Source organism: Solea senegalensis, linkage group LG18 (assembly GCF_019176455.1).
Source record: "Solea senegalensis isolate Sse05_10M linkage group LG18, IFAPA_SoseM_1, whole genome shotgun sequence".
Taxonomy (NCBI): Eukaryota; Metazoa; Chordata; class Actinopteri; order Pleuronectiformes; family Soleidae; genus Solea; species Solea senegalensis.
The window spans coordinates 11,567,713-11,590,736 of NC_058041.1; the positions used below are offsets into that span (position 1 = coordinate 11,567,713).

At 39.6% G+C, this 23,024-nt stretch overlaps 2 protein-coding genes across 4 annotated transcripts; one reads left to right on the plus strand and one right to left on the minus strand.

The window, feature by feature from the left end:
* Positions 1-254: 254 nt before the first annotated feature.
* On the minus strand, positions 255-4,273 carry ghitm (growth hormone inducible transmembrane protein). The gene is made up of 9 exons (XM_044013799.1): positions 4,187-4,273; positions 3,653-3,811; positions 2,974-3,076; positions 2,604-2,715; positions 2,360-2,501; positions 2,068-2,176; positions 1,662-1,850; positions 1,016-1,187; positions 255-866 (listed from the first exon to the last, which is right to left on the minus strand). The coding sequence occupies exons 2-9, from the start codon at positions 3,782-3,784 to the stop codon at positions 779-781; spliced, it is 1,047 nt and encodes a 348-aa protein (XP_043869734.1). The 5' UTR covers positions 3,785-3,811; positions 4,187-4,273; the 3' UTR covers positions 255-778.
* Positions 4,274-4,699: 426 nt separating this feature from the next.
* Positions 4,700-16,821, plus strand: LOC122759173 (carbohydrate sulfotransferase 3-like). Of its 3 annotated transcripts, none has more exons than XM_044013796.1 (3): positions 4,700-5,351; positions 9,392-9,607; positions 9,803-16,821. In XM_044013796.1, exons 2-3 carry the CDS (start codon positions 9,528-9,530, stop codon positions 11,022-11,024), a joined length of 1,302 nt encoding a protein of 433 aa, XP_043869731.1. In that variant the 5' UTR covers positions 4,700-5,351; positions 9,392-9,527; the 3' UTR covers positions 11,025-16,821. The 3 variants fall into 3 exon arrangements, with proteins under 3 accessions (XP_043869731.1, XP_043869732.1, XP_043869733.1); XM_044013797.1 differs by lacking the exon at positions 4,700-5,351 and adding an exon at positions 8,993-9,139; XM_044013798.1 differs by lacking the exon at positions 4,700-5,351 and having other exon boundaries at positions 9,161-9,607; positions 9,908-16,821.
* The last annotated feature ends 6,203 nt before the right edge of the window (positions 16,822-23,024 follow it).

Sequence of the window (23,024 nt, forward strand, 5' to 3'; positions counted from 1 at the left end):
CATCTCTGATCTCATTTGAAACATCACTGCTTGTTGCTGTTTATAGGCTAGACTTTGATATAAGGGACCTTCTTCCAAGTGTTGGAGAACCTTAACGCAGCTTGCATTCAGCAAGCATCAAAGCTCAAAAAGTAAGGTGTCTTTTGGGGTCCATTGTAAATTGTCACCATTGCAACATGGTTAAAATGGTGGTTACAACAAATTGTCAATATGTTTCTTGCCACTTTGCAAACAAAAGAATATAAAAGCAGTCGTAATTTAGAAAGTACATTTATTCATCTTTTGATTTTAAAGAGTTGTTTTGAATGAAGTTGCCATTAAACGAGTTTCTGATGAATACATGGACTAAGCCAATCCAAAAGTACAGAAATGCAATATCACTTCCATTAACTGTGAGTATAGTCTACATAGTGTGACATTTCTGTTGCATACGACTGATTCTTGAATCTTCATGGAAAATAAATAGAAAACATATAGAGGAATACAAAGGACAGGTTAATACATGCAGACAGATCAAATCCATCTGTAAACCCACACATAAGCCAGATACTTTTCTGTGTGTTATCAATGTACAACATTTCTTTTCAACTTGGACTGGTAACCTGACCCACAGAACCCAATCCTCATCTTCACACACTTGCAAAGCAGCCATGTTTATTTACTAGTTTGATATGAACTGCCTCTAAAATGACATTTGGTGTACGCTGCTGGTAATAAAACATGGCTTTGTTCTGTTACGTGTAGAGTAAAACTGAAGCTAAAGTCAAAGTTCTGCCATTCACTTTCTTTTGCCGCCGCCACCGTTTGCCAGAATCATCACTAGCCTCATGAAGATGTTCAGTGTGTCCATGTAAATCCCCATGCACCTGCAAGATAAAGAAAATTAAACATGCAGTCTTAGTCCCATATGATGAATACATATATTTTCACAAAGTATGGTTTATCTGAAGATCCATTTTTCCTATGTGCTTGATGCCATTTGAAGTGTGTGGTCCTGTTTCCTGGAGAGACTTACGCGTTGATGGGATCAAATTTCTGTACAGCATAGAGTGGGTATGTTTCTGCCTTCTTGATGACTTTCTGTGTATCATAGAGAAGGAACATGCTGAAAAGGACCAGGCCTCCGTAGATGGCGACAGAGTATAGTCCAGCTCCAAAGGCCGAGGTGGGAGGCAGGAACATTGATCCTGGAAAAAGCCGTGAAATAATCAGCTCCTTAGGTTTTTACATCAACTTAATTGCATTTTTGCACTTACTGTCCTACAGTGTTCAGAAACTGAGCTATCCAAGAAAAAGCACTTTGTCATGGCTGCAAGATTTTTGTCAACACAGTAACTGCCAGTATTTATACATGTTGAGTTGAATGCATAGTGTTTCGTAATGGAAATTAACATTTTAAAAATACATTTAACATCTATGTTCACCTATAATTAATCCAACCTACAATAAAGTTACACTTGTTTAAAAAACCTTTGAAAATATATAATTATATAATTATCCGAGCTTCAGCACAGACTTATTCAGGAACAACACTATAATCTAAAAACCTGTAATTCATTGACTTTACTCAGATCACTGTCTGTAGCACAGCAAAGCATTTGCACTATTAACTGTCGCACATCAGAGTGAGACTTTAAGAAGTGAAACAGAGCGACACTCACCAATAGAGGAAGCAAAGACCACTCCAAAGCCAACAGCCAGTGGGCCACCCATATTAAGGAACTTCTCACTTGGGGCACACATAGCTACAGTGGACAGACCTCCCACAATGCCTGCTGTGTACCAGGCAGCCCTCATCATCAGAGGCCCTCCCAGGAGAGTGAGAGGTGCGATGACAGCACCCATGACACCTTATCAAATGAGCAAAAATCACATTCAAAAACAAAAAGTAAACAGACCCGTGCTATACACCTTGATCTTTGTAGGAAGAATACAAGTGCAGTAATTTCACACTGATGTTGTATGTGACTGCCATCTAGTGTTAAAAAGAGGGAACTACAAAGAAGAAATAAAACTGAGTAGAACATTACACGTTCATATTACGCCACAGGACATTGTGCTACAAACCTGCATGCAGCATCCACGCGAGATGTTTGGGCACTGGGCTATGCTCATATGAAATGGATCGGACCAACATGCCGGCACCAATCATGGCTGCAAAAGTTGCTCCAATTGCCTGATGTCAGAGGAAACAGGAGCCATTAATGTTAGTTACCAAAATATTAATATAAATAATTCAAATAGCTTTCAAGTTATTATAACAAGCTCTTTGGTGTATTAGCTTCCACTCTGGTGTAAAAACAAAAATGTAGCAATGAATAGTGAATTAAAATCTTCATCTGTGTGTTATTAAACTTACGAGCCAGGACCCCCTCATCATCAGACCCATAAGTGCCGGGGTCCTGCTCACAGCTACAGCTGACAGAGCAGTCAGTCCAATACTGCCTGCAAAGTACATGTAGGTGGAGTGAATCCTGTCCTTCACATACTGAGGCCAGATCCTGCACAAAGGTCAAACAAAGGTTAATAGTGGACATATTCAAATTGACCTTTGCATCAAAATTGAAAAACAGCCAATAACCTGTCCCAAAAAGATTACCCACACTGCTTTCTCAATGGCACCAACTTCACTGGACATGCCAAGTCCATAGTAGCACAAAGCTCCAAGGCCAACTGCTGCACCTCCAGCCAGAAATATTCTTCCCATACCGTCGACTAGGAAGAAAACAAAAATACTTTTATACATTTTTTATAATCACTTCACATTGCACCATAATGAAAACTCAAATACTTAACTGCCATTGCCAGATAATGTTTAATTTGTGCCTCATAACAAATAAGTCATTTTACTTGTATCAAAGAAGGCTTCCGTCAATGATAGTAGTTTATAGTTTTGAACATAATTTTAAGTAATTTAATGTAGCAAATTAATACATAATTAAATATGCAACTTGTAAATTTCACAGTATTTACTTCTAATGGCTGTGTCTGTCGCTGGCTCAAAAGCAGCTTCTTTGATCTGGTCTCTGGCCATCTTCCCACGACGAAAACCAAATCTGGCCTTAGATGAAAAACCCTGGTTCAAGAAGAACACGCATTAACAAACAAGCAATGACTGATCACATTTTAATTCTCAGCTTTTCAAAAATAAAAAATGGAATAATCTCAGAATGTGGTGTTTGGTGAACATATACTGTAAATTGCAGACATTTTTAATGTACAGTTTTATGGAAATGACTAGATTGTGTTCAGGACACCAATGACTACTACTGTGGGCAACTTTCATAAAGAGTGAAGATCAAATGAAACCAAACGACACTAATTAATCAGTTAGTCATTGAAACATTTATATCACTGCCAATATATCATATTAATAAAGATGAGAAATAGTCAACTACTAATTGCTTTGCTATAGCCCTTGAACATGGTTGAAGCTAATGTTCAATTTGAGACTTCAAACTTGCTTCAGGGAATAATATCCTGTTTACAAAACAAATGGACACATTACCTCACATTTACTATATTTCCTAGTGAAATATTGTTTCTTAAGTAAATGTTTGATGTTTTTTTTTAATGGTTGTAAATGGTAATGCAGTTTCTGATGAACACTTGTGTGGTGGCACAAGTGTTTTCATTCATGTGTTTACTGTACCTGCTGGGGCCTGATCACAGGTGTACAGGTCTTGAGGATGGGAGTTCTCAGGGCAGAGGAGCCCTGCCTCAGCACGGGATGGAGCCCGGCCATAGGGAGACTCCTCAGGCACGTCAGTCTCGCGACCAGCATGTTTACTGTCTACTATCTTGTATCAACCTGAGAGATAAAAACCGCGTCAGACACAGAAACAGTGTAATTCAATGTTGTGATTATAAATGACTGTCTGTCTGAGCACGTGACAGTCACAAACACAGTTGGGCAATAAAGTTTAAAATAACACTAAGGTAGAACGGGCAAAAAAGTGGACACAAACAAGTTTTTATCATCATATTACACAACAGTTAAGTAAGCTAACCGCTAGCCAACGTTAGCTCGCATGGTGCGTCAACGTCTAGACATATTAAGTCCCTTGGAAACCGCAGCTATTGTAGTTTTTATTAAACAGTATAAACGAACTAAACATCAACAACACATTCAATATTCGACCATGATACGTCTCGATGTAAGTAGCTGTTAATTTAACACACTTACCCGAAGTGGAGCGTTTGTAGTTCACCTTCCTAAACACAAGTGCGCAAGATTCTGACGCAACTGTTCTGCAACCTTCCTGAAAATTCTCTCTACGTCATCTTAAAGCGACGGGGTTACATTGTAGTTGGAAGCGTTTCAAAGTCAGTCCGCGTTCATAAAACCGTATTTAAAAGCATAATGTGTCATGAGTAAACATCAAAGTAGAAATGTGATATTGCTTTTCACCTAATGGCTAATTTACACAGGTCTAAAATGACAAACACTGGCAGATCCTACCTGTTTATGTAGATCTACAAATGACTTATCACTTTTAAGCATATTTTATTTTTATGCATTAGATATCTGCAGCCACATCATTTACGGCAAGTCCAAATTTTAAATTCAAGATATTTGTAATTTACCTAAATTAAAGACAGGGATACAGCAACTAGTCAGAATGGCAAAAGTAGTGTTGACTATTCAAACAGCACCAAGCTAAAATTAATTTTTAATTTTAAGTAGTTTTTTTATTTTCAGGATATTGACAGAATCTTAATTGCTTTACTACTAAAAGAAGTTGACGTTTTACTGACGTCAACTTCTGCTAAAGTAATTTTCTGGTAAGATACTCAAGAATGCCTTAAGACTGCTACGAACCACACACCTGCTCCCACAGTTGGGACGCACTAAGTGCTTTTCACCACTAGGTGGAGTGCTGTCACTTTTTTCCCTCTCAACTCCTACGTAAACATAAACTTTGCACAAATAACTACAGTTTCAGGACAAAACCCTGTTGTTTAGTGGGACGTTACTTACATGTAGTGACTTAGCGTGTCTGAGAACCGTTACTAAAGACAGCAAAAGGCAGGGGGTGTGGGTGTGGGTGTGAGGGTTCATATAAAGCGACGCGCCTCCTGTCTGAAACTTGGACCAAACTTTTCCCATGTGATTCCCAGTGTTGGAAGTAACTTGAGCTTCAGTGTGACACGCAGCCTCCTCAATCATGATTCCACCTGATCAACAGGTTTCACACACGTTTAATTGCTCTGATATTTGTGTGCATCGGATTACTCTTTGGCTCACAAGTGAAGAAATGGAATTAGTGTCTGTCCGGAGTCGCTTCTGGAAGAAAGGCTGATCAGCTTCACTGATGAACCAAAGCGGGACGCGGCAGCTGATTGTGATGGTATGTATCACAAAAAAAAAACGAGTTTGACTTGAACTTTTTTGTGTCACTAAATCCTATAAGATTTCGTGGAGATTAGTAAATAACGAGGCTACTAGAGAGTCTGTTTCGAGATGGGACTCACTGACAAATAAGTCACTTAAGGGAGATGATTTGCATGAATCCCCTTATAATGAAAGCGTGACTTCAGTTTTCTTTTGTGCCGAGACCTTGTTAACTACTGCATGACTTTAATTCCTCATTTAGCCTCTGCTGAACTTAATAAATGACTTAATGGCAAGTTTGCTGCTCTTAATTTACAGCATCATTATGCATGCATCGGCTGTGTTTTTGACTGTATACTAACCAAACTACTCTTACTATATCCCCAAATATGAAACAAATGATCAACTATAACCAATCCAGTCAAACAAAACAAAAATAGTAATGCACTTTTAGCAATATAATTTGATCCCACACAGTTGTGAGTGACTGCATTAAAGGGCTTGTAACCATAGCACCACAACAACTATTTGATGATATCAGATATGGATAAAAAAATAAAAAAATAAATAATAATAATAATGATGTGTAACTTACCTAACCATCAAGTAAGAGGACACAAAACAGAGCTTCATTGTTTTCCTTTGGTAAGTGGTATACGACACAATTTTAGATGTCCTTATATAGACAATAATGCTTTCTTATCACAGTATACATAATGTGTGGAACCCTATTAATAGATAAGTCCACCGTGTATCACGATTGGAGGCTTTCTGTTAGATTAACTTAGGCAGAGTGTACAGAAGATAACATAAGCAGATTGTTTTTATTTGTTAAAAAACACCAAAAGACTCCAAGAACAGGTTTTGTGACCTCGGACACACCTCTCCCTGCCTAAACACCCCAGACAGACAACTTTAGCTTTAACTACAACAATTTCATAGTTACTTTATAATCATATTTAACCATTATACAGTATATTGAGTTACAAAAGTGCACCCTATGTGGGAAGTCACTATATACGGCTACCACATAAATGTATTCTAACAGCATAAAATGCAGTGTACATTACAGATATTACTAAGATAGACACCACTGTATAAGAAGAAAAGAACATTTACAGCTGACAAATTCCAATCACACAATAGTTAAGTGTGACCTAACCCTACTCCGCTATTATATTTAAAATATTTTTGTGTAAGAATAATAACATAAACACAGTAGATGTGAAATAATGTAAGGAAAAATGAAAACTTCATACTGTTGGTATAGGACATTGAGAGACATTCACATCACAGTCTCAAGCAGAATGTGCTCGGCTGAGTGGTGTTTAATTTGCCTTCGAATGAGATGTACATTAAATAAAAGGCAGCTATTAAAAGCGTTTGTTACAAGATGATAAATAGTGCAGTGGCGGTTTTGTTATGAGCTGATGATCAAACATGTCATATGCCTCAGTGGTTTGTGAATATTCAAGAATGTCAGCTCATGTGTGTATTTTTTTTTTTACTTTACACACCAGATGTAATAAGGCGAGATAATTGGTCTACATCTAATTTACCATATAAATGACAAAACCTCAGACCACTTATTTTCTTGATGAATTGATGTAGATTTTTCCTTATTTCAGATCATATTCAGAGAAAACTACAAATGCTAAACCTAGTGTTGTAAATGTAAGATATATCTTTGTTAGTAAGCACTCCCTCATGTCTTATTCACTAATTCCCAGTGTTTGTTTTCATTTGTCCATGTACAGACAATGCAGAAAGTAAACTACCATTTTCACATCCTCTGTTTGTTCCCCTAAATAACCTGTGATTGTGTTCACACAATGTGAAATGACAAGAAACTGAGAAACTTCCTCTGATGCAACCGACTGACCAACCAGTTCCAGTTCTACATGACTTGTAACATCCAGGGGCTTAGCCACTGACCCAAGTGACATGTGAATGACCTGGGAGTTTATGTTCTGTGATCTCAATGCACAGCTGGGTTTAGAGTCACTCCTGTGTAAAGGGACTATTGTGGTCGAGGCATGCGGCAGGGTGGTGCAAGATGGAGCTTATTTTTCCTCCCGGTGAAAACGTGTCCCAGCGTACCAGCTGCTCACCTTTTCATTACAAGCCGTTCCACGTCAACAGTGCTCTATTGGAGCCCGAAACTTACCATTCCCTCCCAGAGAATTTCACAGGCAGCAGCCAACCATTCCCCATGTTTAGACTGTAGTCACTCAGACTTGCTTCTGTGCTCAAAACTCACCCAGGACAGAAAGCTGCTTTGGGATGTGAGGACCTGGGCCTCCAGATGTGTTACAAAGACAAACAAAGATTCACGCTCATCACAATCCAGAAAATCCTGTTTGTGTACGTGGCTTTTCACTTCTGCTGCTTGTTTTGTGTCAAACACGACAATGTTGCAGTTGTGAGTTCAAATGTTGTTCTGCTGCCCATGACTCTGCTGATTATTAGCAGCAGTTTTATAGATGAGTCAGGCCTGAGGCAAGGTCTGCTACCATTTAACAGTGATCCAGACACACTGAGGATTCCGTTTTCCCTTTCAAAGCTGGTATAGACATCTGTCCTTTTAGATTACACCAAGCACAGGTCTGAACACTCTCGATCCTTCCTGAATGCGACCCCAGATCTGATCACAGAAACATGTGGCCACATTCCTGAGCTGCATGACAGTCTGCCCTCAGAATGCAATAGAATTTGGCCTCCTGAGCTGACGTCATCTGACCAGCACTTATCAGTGGCCATTCGTTTATTTATTTGCAACCACTGCCAACATATTAACACTGCTGCCATATGATTTCCTCTTCCTCTGTCTCCATCACTCATGCATAAACACACAAACAGCAGACATATTTGTGCAGTCAGACATGGTAAAAGACACCATTTTGTTCTTGCAAACAGTAACAACATTCGTGTACAGCCGTCGTTCATGTGACTGGATCATTTTCCAAATAGTCATAATGAAAGCCTCATCTTCATTAGACTGCCCACTGCCTGCCCTCTGCAAACTTATAAATGTACTGAAACTCCTCCAGGCTCACTGCTCTACAATGTATGGCTCTCTCCTCCAGTCTCAACACCGTGCAGCTTCACGTTTCTCTGCATTTGGACATGTGTTGCCTTCAGTCTCAGGTAGTACGTTAAAAGCACAAAGGCATATTATGGGGAAGCAGCAAGTCATTAGACCATCACCAGCTGGTCTACTGTACCAGCAGCACACGTTGAAAAGATCTCATCCCAGTGCTGACATAGAGGAGCGGCTGTTTGGACCACAGACCACACTGCCACCTCAGAACCTTTAAGCAAACTCTTGCACAACAACAGATCAACAAGTCATAAAATGACTTTTTCAATTCTATAACAACTATTATCAAGCATTCTTTGCTTTTGCTCTCCTTTCTTTATTGTTATAATACTCCTAATATATTGTTCTTTGGCCAGTTTTCCATAAGCAAACCTCTCCTGCAGCAATAGTATTTCTACTTCATAATTTCTTCTGTCCCCTCCATTTAGAGGGACTGAAGAGAGATGCTACCTCTCATCTTCCTCATTTACTACTCTAGTTATGTGACCATGTTTTCTTGTTCACACTTATGGCCTTGCTGTTTTTTTCCGCAGTCGCTTCTGCAAAGACTGACTCATTCAGTGCACCAGTCTAGCGTGGTGGGTGGGCATGTTCCTAAAATGCACTGACGCTCTTAAAGATAACAAGGACTTCCTTGTGGGAAAGACTTTAAGTTCCACCTTTCCTAGTTTTAACTTCTCGAGATATGATATTTTTGTGTCAAGGTAAGTTTTTGTCTTGATGCGTTTGCACAGTAAGTAAGAAAAAGACTACACCAAAACCACAACTCTGAGACAGCATCACACTGCAGCTAACCACATGCAATAATAGACTCTCAACTTCCTGATTTCAGCAAACAGTTGAAACGAAAACTAACGGCGTTCAGACAGAAAGAATTGAGACCAAGCAGGCACTCACAGTCATACTCAAATGTGCAAAATGTGTAACTGACAGGTTGATGTGCATTTCATTTACAGGGTGAAACATCCCCTACAGCGAGGAATACAAATAACTGGAAGGCTCTTTAAGAAGGCGACTGGAGACTTGGGAGATTGGCAGAACCTATTAAGAAGAAGTCTGTAAGAGCATATCCAGACACAGCTACTTCCAAGAATGAGGATCAAATACACAATATCCATTGTCTTTTTTGTGGCACTTGTTATCATTGAGAAGGAAAACAACATTATCTCAAGGTAAGTCCATTTTAGTGAATCAATAGAGCGTGTTTTATGTTTTTCAGTAGGATTGTGTGTTTATTTTTCCCTAAACTTTAAAGGTATAGTACAAAAGGTCCTCGAGAAACATAAAATTGCTTCAGATGTGGAGTAAAATAACAAAGTAATTTATTTATGTTGATTTTAAACAAGTGTCCCTTGTAACACTTGCAGGGTGTCAGATAAGATGACCTTAAAGGAGACACCTCAGACTCTACTACAGCAAAATGGCTTCTCCCGCATAGTGCTAAAGGACAATGTTTCATTTTCTTCACTCAGCAAGATGGACTCAGCCCTGACGATGCGGCGTCTGGAGAACTACAGCAAGCACCAAGAAGTAATACCAAGAGGCAAGAAACACATCCTCTTGTTAGCCGCCACAAGGACAGGTTCTTCGTTTGTGGGAGAGTTTTTCAACCAGCAGGGCGACAACATGTTTTTCTTGTTTGAGCCACTGTGGCACGTGGAAAAGATGCTCACACTGGACACTGGAGGTACTAACGCCACAGCGTCAGCCAAGGCGTTCCGGGATGTGCTCCATCAGCTCTTACTGTGCGACTTCTCCTTCCTGGAGAGTTTCATCCAACCCCTCCCTGTGGACCATATTACCACCACCCTCTTCCGCAGGGAGTCCAGCAGCTCTTTGTGTGACGAGGCGGTCTGCAGCCCCTTCATCAAAGGGGTTTTTGAGCGCTATCACTGCAGAACCAGAAGGTGTGGGCCACTTAACCTCACCATGGCGTCTCAGTCCTGCCTCAAGAAAGAACACATAGCCATCAAGTCAGTGAGGGTGCGCCAGCTTGATACCCTTCGACCTCTTACTGAGGACCCGCGTCTTGATGTGAGGTTCATTCAATTGGTTCGGGATCCTCGGGCTGTACTGGCCTCGCGCATGGTGGCCTTTGCTGACATGTACAAGAACTGGAAGCAGTGGGCCACAGATGGGGATGAAACCATTGATGAGGATAAGGTGAGGAAGCTGAAAGGGAACTGTGACAACATCAGGATGTCTGCAGAGGTTGGCCTAAGTCAGCCACCGTGGCTGCGTCAACGCTACATGCTAGTGCGGTACGAGGACATAGCTCGGTTTCCCATGAGGAAGGCATCAGAGATGTTTGGGTTCACTGGAATCCCGTTCACCCGAAAAGTGAGACACTGGATCTTAAGGAACACTCAGGCGTCCAAAGAGGCAGGAGGCATTTACTCCACACAGAAAAAGTCTTCAGAACAAGTAGAGAAATGGAGGTTTAGTTTACCTTTCAAAATAGCCCAGGTCGTACAGGATGCTTGTGGACCAACACTGAAACTTTTTGGTTACAAATTTGTGAACAGTGAAGAAATGCTGACAAATAAGTCTATTAGTTTGATTGAGGACAAAGTGTTCAACTTTTCATAGACTATGGAACATGAACTCCTGATGCAGGAAAACCAACAGTTCTGAAAACCCTTGAATTACTGATATTTATTAGGATCTTTTAACCTGATACAAAGAGCTCCGTTTTCCTACTTTGCTCCAAAATAGAGCTCTATTTTCACACTTTGTCAGTGTGTTATTTAAAGTGATTTCTCACTGGTTTAAATAGTAATGGCAAAGACAATGTTTGTTTGAACTATTAAAGCAAGAATGTTAAATGTTGACATGGGTATGATGAAAACAGAGAGCCAGAGTATCTATCTGTTCTTTGCACTCTGAATGACTTTCTCTGTCTAATACAGTGTCGTTGGCTTGGGCTAAATTTATTCCTTAGGTAGTAATGCAAACTGTTTATACACCAAAAAAAACTTGAAATGACTTGGAATGCATTGCAATAAAGAAAGAAATGAATGAACGCAGATAAGCAAACAAAAAAGCTTTGTAATACAAGGGCTATTTCAACACAGAGACAATGTTCCATGCTAAGCATATTTAGTTTTATCTTGCCAAGAAGTCATAAAGACTCTAAATCTGAATGTTCTCCACAGGTTTTTTTTTTCCTCCTCTGCAGATTTACTTTTCTTACGCTGTACATGCAAGTATTTGACTGACCAAAAATTGTTTGAATTTGTCCTCTGGATTGTGAGGGCCCTTTCTGTAAAACAGATGTTTACACTGCTACTGTATGCATGCATTCCATCTGCAGCTGGTTTGCAGGATTGTGTGAGGTTTGTCAGCAGGTTTCGGTCTGTTGACACAAGTCTCTTGGCTGGTGATAAAAAGGGGCCCCCGATATTCTGGCTTGCCAGTCTATTTGATGATCTTCCGGTCTGTCAATGATGCATTTTCTTTTGTCACACACTTTTTTCACTAACTTAAAGGTACTTTATGTAAGAAATGTATTATATTAAGTCATAAAATGACCATGCTATGTCGATAAGGTTAAGAAAACTGGCTTCACTCAAAACAATGGTGCAGGTAGTATATTCACAAAATAAATGTTTTATTTGTGGGCCACAAACTTTGCTTTTGCTTTGGTTGGGTCATTTTGGTCTGTTGCACCAACTGCTGCCACCCTGCCCAATAATGCAGCTCAGAGCACTTCAACACCGGGGATGCCAGCAGAGTGAGCAGAGAGCAGCTATATGTTAAGCATCAGAAACGATCAACGATCAATTGAACCTATTAACCAAATAGGTTGAATACTCACAGAAATGAAACAGATGGTAGGACAGCTTGTGCACGTGCAAGGGATCACCAAGGTTAGAAAGGCCACTCTGGATATCTGCAACACATTTTTGACAAAATATTTTTACTCATAAACAAAAATGTCACCTCATGGAAGTGCAGGTGGTAACAAAGTCAATAGGATTCATGAGCTAGAGACCACATACACACACACAGACAAAATGTTGTGATACAAATATACTGGAGCCTCAATGACCTCCTGTTTGTTTGCTGCTCAGTACCGGTTTCCATTTGAATTGCATATAAGAGAATGTTGACCTTCTTTGTGTGCTTTGTGCTGAAGGGTATCTATAAAAGACGTGCACAGATCATTTCATATAGCTGCAGTTGTCAAACAACCACACTGATTTCCAAGCATCTTCAGTGCACCTCTTGCTTTTCTGGTCCTATCTTAACCAAATGTTTAGGGTTTGTACACACTGGCTGGTTTGTCTCTGAGGTGGTGAGAAGGAAGGATACTGTGGAGGCAGCAGCCTTGACATCCAGTGTATTTACCACTGTGGGCCTGGCTATTTAAGTCTCTAAACCTAGTAATTACCCCAGTTTTACATATAATGTGGTCCAAGTCATTTTGGTCCACCTGACCCCACCCACTTACAGAAATACAGTTTGTACAATCTCTTTCTTCTCCGTCTCTCTCTCTGTTCCCTTTTTACAATAACTTTTTTGGCCCAGACTTCCCTTTCACACACTGCTCAGGTAACATGCATGAGCGCACTTGAATCAACAGATCACGATATGATCAGTTTGAGCAGGTTGTTTTACTTTTTGGCAAAAGTGTTGCCAGGTCTGCCGCATCCCAGCGCAAAACTAATGAGGAGAGGTTCAGCGTTCATAAATGGCTTTATGTGGGACGTGCGGAGGGTGGAGTCACTGTATGGTTAAGCAAAATATAGAATAACCACTTTCCACTGAATTAAAGCCTGCTCAACCCCCTCCAACCACCCCCACTCAGCGGTGGAATGAGGGCATTTAGGTAACCCCACCCTCCTGCTCTGTTATATGGTACCCAGCCACATCAACCAAACGGGGTTTGAATTAGGTTAAACAGCCTGAATCTAAGACCTGAATGATGCCATGCTGTAAGAGCTCTGACAAACAGGCATCATCGTTGATGTGGTTCAGACTCATTGCCTGGCTGCACATAAAACTGTGCTGTTGTAGACAGTAATGATGGTTCGGGAGAAGACATAAATCTAAATTCACACTAAATTATCTCACACAGAGGAATCCAATAAAATCAGGTTGTTGCATGTGATAATGACTGAGGGAGTATGGAGTGGGGAAAAGACTTTCATTGCGCAGCACTAACATACTAGCGTACAACTGATGACTGACGAGCAGACGGATGAGGCACTTTTTGTCTGTTATGTAAAGTCATATACTTTCTCATCTTTGAACCATTTCCCAACTGTGCATACAATCTATACAGGCGGCTCTTCAAATTCATCAGCAGAAGCTGCTCGGTTGAAAACGTTGCATAAGAAGCACTTCTTGGCCAATATCGCGCCGTTTCAAATAAAAGACGGGGGGATTCGTCAGCATTTATTGACACAAGATCAAGTGTCAAATTCTCGCCGTTGTTAAAGCCAGACATTTGTTAGATTTAGTGCTTAACCAGAAAAGGGGTAACCTGGAGATTTATGACTGCTGTTAATTTCGTTTTTTTAGTTTGTTTGAACCACATGCAACCACAGACAGACATCAAACATCTAATGCGGTTTGGCTTCACTGCCATGGCAAGTTTCTCAAAGCAGTAAAGAAACGCCAGTGTGTCTTCAACACAAACGAACATAACAGCCCAAACTTATCTACTGTATGTACTGTACATCACGTAACCTCCTTTAATCCTCCACTGAGCAGAAATTCAATAACTGAAGGCTCTAAAAGTCATTGTTGGGCAATTTTGTAATAAAGACATTAATTTGCACAACTTATTGAAATACTGAGCATACATTTTCTTTGTGACGTGACATCTGACACTCTTTTTTTTTGGAGCTCTCTGGATGGAGGTTCAGTGTGGTTGACCAACCCATAAAAGCTTTTGACAGAGCGGAAACGGATGCCTATTTTCTCTGGATTTAGATTCAGCTTAACACATGAAAAGTGACGGCAAGATGTGGATGGAGGTTTAAGCTGTCTGACCACTGCAGCCACTGAAATGTATTAAGAAAGATAATAAGTTTTGTCGTGAGTGTGACAAATCGAGAGCCAGATTTTGATCCAAAATGTTTTCAGAGGTGTTCAGAAAATCATACTATTAAAAATAATACTACTTGAATACGACCAAAACTTTTTGGATACAAATTTGGAAGCAGTGAAGAAAAGTTGGGTGTTTTATCCTGATACAGAGATCCCTATTCTTCTGTCAGTGTGTTTTTTTAAAGTTATTTTTAACTGATTTAAATAGTTTGGCAAATATTGACAAAATATATGACGAAAACAGAGAGCCAGAGTATCTATATCTGTTCTCTGCAGTCCAGATTAAATTCTCTGTCTAATACAAACACTGGCATTGGCTTAAGCAAATCTCATTCCTTGTAGTGTCTGTGTTCTTGTGTGTAGTACAGTATATGAGCTGTTTTTCAAACATTCCGGTTCCTCCTTTCGTTAAAGTTTGCTCTACAACTCCATAGCTAGTAATGCAAGCTGTTTATAAATATATAAATTAAACGGCCCTTTGTTTCCAAATAAAGTAAACGTCCTCTCCCACTTGGTTTTCTCCTGATTTGCCTTTGTTTTCACTGGAACACACGTTATCATTTTCATTATGAACTCAGTGTTTATACAGAGCATACTGCCAAGCCCTCCACCCAGTCCACCTAGAAAACCTAAAGTGCTACTTCCACCCTTAAACCCTAAGAATAACTTAAACATTTCATGGGTTTATAGCACTGAGCCCCCTGCAAGAAAAACAATAGCTTTGTGGGTTAAGGAAGAGTTTAAGTAAATAGCAGAGGTCAGGTCAGCAGGTGGTGTAAAGTAAACTAGATGACAAAGTTCTACTCTGATTCTCAGTGAATAGGTGTCATTCACATATTTACTCACTGTCTCTGGCCTTTGTTCTATAGGTGGAAATATACTTATCATGCATGTTTGAATGTAGAGTCACTGAGTCACTGTTTCTGTAAAGCCAGAAAAGCCAAATACATTTTTGTGATTTATGTATTTTTTTTCAAGTATGCAAGTATGAAAATTAAATGCTGGTGAGACAAAAGTTGGTTGTAAGGGCACTGACGTTAACATTGTGCATTTTCGTCATTCAGACTTATCTCAATTTTCCGTATTACAGAAAACGATCATGTCTTTCATTTCCTGTCTGGCGTGTAACTAAAGTGCACAGCTCAAATAAAAAAAAGGACCTAATGTAGGTCTCCAATACAAGATATGCCACCATTTGCATGTTGAATGAAAGGTTTGTGAAGGAACTGTTTCCTCAGCTAGATCTGGTGAGCATACTAATACAAAGCCTCAGTCTTTCCTTACATCAATACCTCCTTTTGTGTCGAGCACCAAGCTAGAGCAGAGAGGTCCTTAAAAAAATTTAGAGCTACTGAATGGGTCGCTCCATTTGTCCCACTCTGATGGCTTTGCTCCAAACTCCAAGTAAGTGGCCTTCTACTGCCACTACAAGGCACAATAAAACAGACATTACAGTTTAGGGCTAACAGGAGCAGATGGAGTGGGGTGACTAATGAGGAACATCAAGCATTGGAAGAGAATCTCCTCATTTGCCATAAGATGTGGCAAATGTGGCACTTATGCATTTACCCATTATAGATTAATCTCCTGCTTCTACAGTGCAATGACAGGCCTTTTCTTGTTTGATATAAAAGACGCCATGTGAGCACCACCCATCTGATGCTGTTGCGTGGCTGCCGTTGATAGAAAGATCCAAAAAAGTGTACAGAGAAAGACCAGAATGACCACTGGAAGCCTCTTTGTTTTTTTTGTTTTTTACAAAAGCAGGAAACAGAACTGCAACCATCCAAAGAGTCAAAATTGTCGGCTTTCATTCCCACCTTTCCGCTCACTTAGACGTTCGTTTCTTCTTAAAGCTACAGAAACAAAGACTCATTTGTGTTCCTCAAGGCACAACATGCACCACTGACTGAGGAATGGAGACGGTTTATTTTGAGTTCAAGTTGAACAGTAATTATAGACTGTGGCATCCTGTTGTTGGACTCTGAATTTAGAGTTGCCATAGGAAACGTGGAGAATTTTCTTTTTAATATATTTATTATGCGGAGATAATTTTAATATCGGTCAGTGACAAGAATAGAGCTGTATGAAAGTTATGCCTATGTACACATCTGACCAATGACCACTGTGCCAAAAAACTGAACTCACCCCCGTCATGTGTGCCACACCACAGGAGGCTAGCAAAAAAACCCCAGAAAAGTCAGCTTTAATGTTGCCAACCTCCACTTGTATACAGTTGTAAGTTTTGATGGAAATAAATAAACCACCTACTACAGTGTGAACTAAGTCTGTGCTAACAATAAATCTGTCAGAGCATGAAATCCCTAAATGGCTTTCTTCTCCTTTCAAACGGCCTCCTCTCAAAGTGCACTGTAAAAAGCCTTGAGAGAAGTAAACACCACAGGAAACAAGGCAGCTCTTTCCACAGAGGCCACTCGTTCCCTCTGATTTAGGCAGCAGGAAGGGAACATTTTCATACCTTTGCCTCAGCCATTTTGCGTACACAGAGCTGCTCTATTTCTAGTGCACACGTTTGTGGTCTTACATGGTCAGACGATGCAGATAAGGTGCATTGAGAGGCCAAAGCCTCTAAAAAGCTACAATTGACAGACTTACTGCAAGTTTCTTATCTCAAAGTGAGAAGAAAACAACATGTATCCACATTGTTTCCATCAAATCTAAACCGAAGCTCAGAGGGGACAGAGCTTTTTCTGTTTGTGGAACAATCTCCCACTGCATTTGAGACATTGGTTTTATCTTTATTGTTTTTATTGTATGACTTGTTTGTGTTTTTATACTTTCTGCAGTATTTTATTGTTTGTTCTGTAGGTCTATTAGGTCTTATGTTTCTATATTGTGTTTTGCTTTATTTATATCTGATGTACTGCACTTTCTTTTCTGCTGTTGTTGTTTTTAAAGTGCTTTATAAATAAAGTTGGATTGGATTGTTCCCATCTCAAGAAACATGCGTCTTTGTCTCATATAGGTCAAGCTGGTTTGTAGTTCTACTTACAGAATGTTTCATCACATTTGATACATACAGAAATATAGTTAGTTAATATGGACGAGGAAATGTGTTAAACGTATATGGAATTGATACAATTGTTTATGTTTGCATGGAATTGAATTAAAATAAAACAGATATTGGTCTATATTTAAATTGTATTGGGATGGATAGGGTAACGTTCATATACTAAGTGAAAGAGGGGGTAGAAGTAAAAACATGTCTTATTTGTGTGTGTGTATTATTTTACATGTTCAAATTAAAGGAATTACTAGCTTAGCTCTCAGATAGCGTCACACAACTAACGTTTTCGTCAACCACTACAGGGCCTCTGTCCAAAGACAAAGTACACTGAGATAAAAAATGGCATGTGATAAAATCATCCCAAACAATCTGCGATGTAGTTTGCCAGACAGGATGGAAACTTTGGTAGGACAACAGGACGGGAGCCACAAATCCCACACAGGACAACCACGGCTGGCCCCAGAGCAGTATCGCCTGCAGCTACACAAACATCTGTGTGGCACTAGAATGTGAAGAACAGGTGGTAAAGGCCAGAGCTCTTCATTAAAGCCTGATGACAGATAAGCACAGAATTCAAACGTGCATATGACTCACAATGTATGGTTGTTCTCTTTAACTATGATAAGTGAGCATTTACAGCCGGCACTTTATCAAGTACACATGGTTAAAACTAACAGGCAACACTGTTTAATTTGTTCAATTGCATTAGTTTAAGCTGCAGCCAAAGCATTGCATAGATTTTATTTCACATTTACATTTACCTCTGTGACACCATCCTCTATAATGGGTGGACAGGAGGAGTAACCTGAACTACAGCTGCCCCTTCATTCCTATCTTGGCCAAGTGCCTCCCCCCCAGCTCGTATTTACCCACCTTCAACCATGTTGGTACTTTGTTAGCTTGTGCAGGAAAGAGGCCCTTCAGAGGGGGAAGACACACCTCGACACTTTTCCAAGGATGGGAGCTGAAATTCAAGGATACTAGAACACCTAGTCTCCCAGGAACTAAGGGAAACTGTGTTAAAAGAAGACAAAGCTGATTTATTTATTTTATGGGATCAATATGAATTTAAAATGCACAGCAGGGTGTATCATAACACCAGATTTTCTCATAGGATTCTAATTGGTGTATATGTAAATTGGCTCAAAGACAGATGTAAGATTGAAGAATGATTTACAGGTAAACACACAGCTGCGGTGAACCCTGTCCTGTCCCTCAGCCTGGCTGTAGGTCCCTGCACAAATGTCAAAGGAAAAGGGCAACTCTACAGACAATGGATGGAAGGATGGAAGGAAACATACATACAATTGTTATTGACTGACCCAAACTAATTGCTTTGGTTATATTTTCATTTACGCAGATCATTTTAGAGATAAAAGCATGCCACATAAAAGTGGACACCAGTGTGAATTTTCAGCTTCAAACACTGAAATTGTGCAGGTCAATTAGTTTAACTTTTCAATGAGCTGTACTTAAAGATAAGAAAGTAACAAAGAAGGTTAAGCTCTGTCATCACATGTGTTATCATGTGCGAACATGTACGTTATTTAAAAAAAACCTTGTATATAAATGTGTAACACATCATGTAATGATAACTAAAGGCTTATGTATTACACTAAAATAGCTATGATATATAATGTACATACTGTATTATCTATCTATCTATAACCTTTAGTTATACAGGTTACCCCACTGAGACACGGTCTTATTTTCAAGAGGACAGACAAGATTCCCTCTTCAGTGACTCTAAAAGAATTTTAAAATCTGCTGAGGGAATCAAGAAAGATCAACAGCTTGAGACTCTAGTGAAGCTTGTTCCAGGTTGAGGGGGCAGAGGAGGAAAATTAATTTTCATCACAAAAGTGATGAAGTCCTGGGAACATAAGCTATGACTGGACTGAGTAAGTAACATGTAGGACGATAGATATGTGGGCAACAGGCCTAGGACAGATTTCTAAATAAATGTCTTTGCACAGACAATGATGACCAGCTGACCAGAGAGTACAAGGTGCAATGATGTGTGAGGAGCCTACAGCCAGTAGTGAATCTATGACCATCCAACACAAGAAGAGCTTGAGCAGAGGCATTCATAGAAATGATATCTCCATAATCAAGAAGGGGCAAGAAAGTGGCAGCAACACCAAAAAATGGATCCATGAATAGCTTTAACTTTATACTGGTATAATATAATACATGAAATGAATAGTTATGTATAGACACTGAAAGAAAATGTGTGTTGGTTTCTGTAAGCAAGCTACTAAGTCTGAATATACTCTGCTGTTAGATCAACATTCAGCTGTGCAGTTTGTTTTACTTGGTATGGTCAAAAAAGTGTTATAAAAAGTGAAGTATATCATACATTTAGCTTTCTAGACATCCCTGTGGGAAAGTGAAGGGAACTCTGTTAAGGCGGAATTATAAGAGATAATTCATATGTTTATGTTTTGACTCGCACGTCAGAAAAGCAGCGTAAACAACCGCAGCACAACTGCAGCCCTTAAAACTACCCCAAAAACTCTCAGCTGACGTGCAAACTTTAAACACAAGGGGAAATGTCCAACCTTCAATTTAGCTTTACAAGTAAAACCAAGCAGTCTCTGGTTTGAGAGAGTCAGTGATTTTCAAACAAAAAATACAGAAAAGCTCTGGTACAAACTCCCTCGCTGCTATATACAACACTATAGGGTTGGTTTTGACAACATGCTAACACTTTTCCATGCAGACCACCAGAGGAAAGTGAAGTGAAACGTGTAACATCCGCTCCTGGAAAGTGCACATGACATGTCTGTTCCAAAAAACCTGTTGTTTTTCATTGATAATACAGTACATTCCTCTGTTTGAAACATTTGCTGTATGGAATTAAAAGGCCAGGCTGCTCCTGTAGAGGTCAGTGTACTCCAACATACACGAGTATTCGCTGAAACTGGTCATCCTCCATGACTCCCAGGCAGACTTACCTCTCACTAACTTGTATTCTTAACTTCTCTGTGTGACATCATGATGTTCCTGCCTCCAACAGTGTGTGAAATGAAGTGAATGTGAATGAGTTGTAGTTGACTCCACAAGCTTATAAACAACGAAGGATACAGAAAGAACAAATAAGACCATGACCCCTCGTAACTTAGAGGTGGAATTGGGTGGTATGATGGGTCAGAAGCATTTTCTACTAATTGTCATAGGTTACAAATACGCCACATTTGCACAAAGGCAGCAGCTACTCCAAGTCTTAATTGTGACTGCTAAAAAGCAGTCATGGCTTCCCCCTGTCTGTCTGAGCAATCTGCATGGTGTCTTCTATGATTGCGTCCCGATTTTCTTTGACGAGGAAGTGTGAGGAATACCTTCAAAGGCATGTGCGCCCCACCAGCACTAATCCCCACTTAATGGCCAGCAGAAGCAACAGACCCCAACAACCTCACATCCTGCACAAGTCTCATGACCATAATTCCTTTGCCAGGTTTTTTTTTTTTTTTAAAAAAGCACTCAGCAGCCTAAATTAAATAACTGCGTCAGCAACGCTACTTTCAGCTGTAATGATGATTACTGAAGGAATAATAAATACTATTTTAAGTATTTCACATACGGAATGAGGTGTGAAAAAAGAAACAGGTAGTGGAAGATATACAGAATCAAAGTTACTTTCTTTTTGTATACAGTTAATGACACCAAATAATCTCTGAAATGCGTGTTTTGATTCCACGAGATTAATCCACAATATTTGATAGAATACTGACTTCAAGATTTAAGCATTTCAGGGTCAAATGTGGTGGAAATTCTGATGCATTTCTTTTCAAACTCAGACAGAATGAGTGTTAAAATATACATTCTTTCTTTTTCTTTTTTTTCACTGGGCCTGTTTGTTTTTGCACAGCCAATAAAAACGTGTGCAGTGGTGATTAGTGATAACTTCCCTGATGGCAGGGCTGAGGCTGTTGAAGTGGTTTGTTCCACTGACGCTGAGAAACAGACGCAGCTCTCCCTGCTGGCCCCAGGCTGAACCAACAGACCGTAATTGGACTCACAACCCACCAATTTACAGAATTAAGGAGACATCAGCCTGTCTTATTCTGCTGATTTGTGCCCAAGACAAACACATTTTTATAAGAAAAGGTCTGAGGCTTTTCTTGTTGACAAAAAGTACAAGTGAGGTTCTGATATATATATATATATATACTGTATATATCTATATAGGCATCACTGCTGTGAGGAATTTTGTGTAGACCCTTTAATCAATTCCCAATTAAATAACATCCATTAGGTTGTGGAATACTAACGCATAGATTTCTGTGCAGAAAGGGGGGACCCCCCCCAATTAACGCTTTAGCGCTTCAAAGTCAAATATTTACACCAATACAAGCACAATTAATTGGGATTAATATAGTGAAGCATGCATGTTGTTGCTGCACACATGTAGAACAGATGCCACTGAGCCTTGGGGAAGCGCAAACACTTCACTTTCACGTCGCTGATCTCTCTGGCTGCTTTGCAATGATTTAGCATTTGTTCAAATTATTCAGACATCACAGTTTGTGCCATGTGACCTGTCAGTGCTCGTTACACGGCGGAGACGCCTGAGGAGATCTGACACGTCCAGGCCACTGCAGACACTCGGATGGCTTGAGATCACTAATGTTACAAACAAGTTTAAGATGATGTGTTAAGAAATGTTAAAAAATTGGTGGTTTTGAATAAATTATTGATTAAAAAAAAAAAATTCTATACTGGGCAAAGTACTTAATAGTTGAAATATTTCCATAATTTAACCATACAAATAATTTAACACCTCCATGATTCAGTGCTTTCCAATGCGTTACTTATTTATTGATGTATATAGTTGAAGAAAATAATTTCTCTCTAAGGTTGCAAACACTTTGATTGGTAATTTCTGACTTGTTTGTTCCCCCTCTTACAATATTTATGCCGTCTGAAATGGATATCAAGACAGTTTCCAGCTAATGGGAGAAGAGCTTGCACTCGAGCTCAGCAAGGAGATCATCTATTGGTCACACTGCAAAATTGTTGAATCTTTAATCGCTTCACCTTTTGGCTAATTCATAATTTAGTGAAGTGGGAGTGAGGCGTTTCGCTTTTCCGGGCTATGGCCCGCTAAGTGAAATGGTGTGGAAAGTGTGAGGTCATTAACCTGTGCCAGGTATGTTCTCTCCTAATAGTGGGGATAATATATTCCACCCAAGTGTGACAAAAAAGAGCAAAAACTTTCTTTTGCTCTTAATATTAAGTTGATGTTCTTCCTTATTTTTCTATTTGCATATATTCTTTTATTTTGAAATTCTGTTGTCCAATGTACTGTGAACGAGTGGAACACACACTTTTGCCATCATTTGGATGGTAATGTGATTTTTCATCCAACTCGAAAAACACACAGATATTTCATATACAGTGTGAAATACAGATATTCATTTTAACCGTATGTAATGCATATGATCATAAATGCAGCTCTGTAGATGCTAATTTCTTTTATTACATGAAACCAGTCAATATCA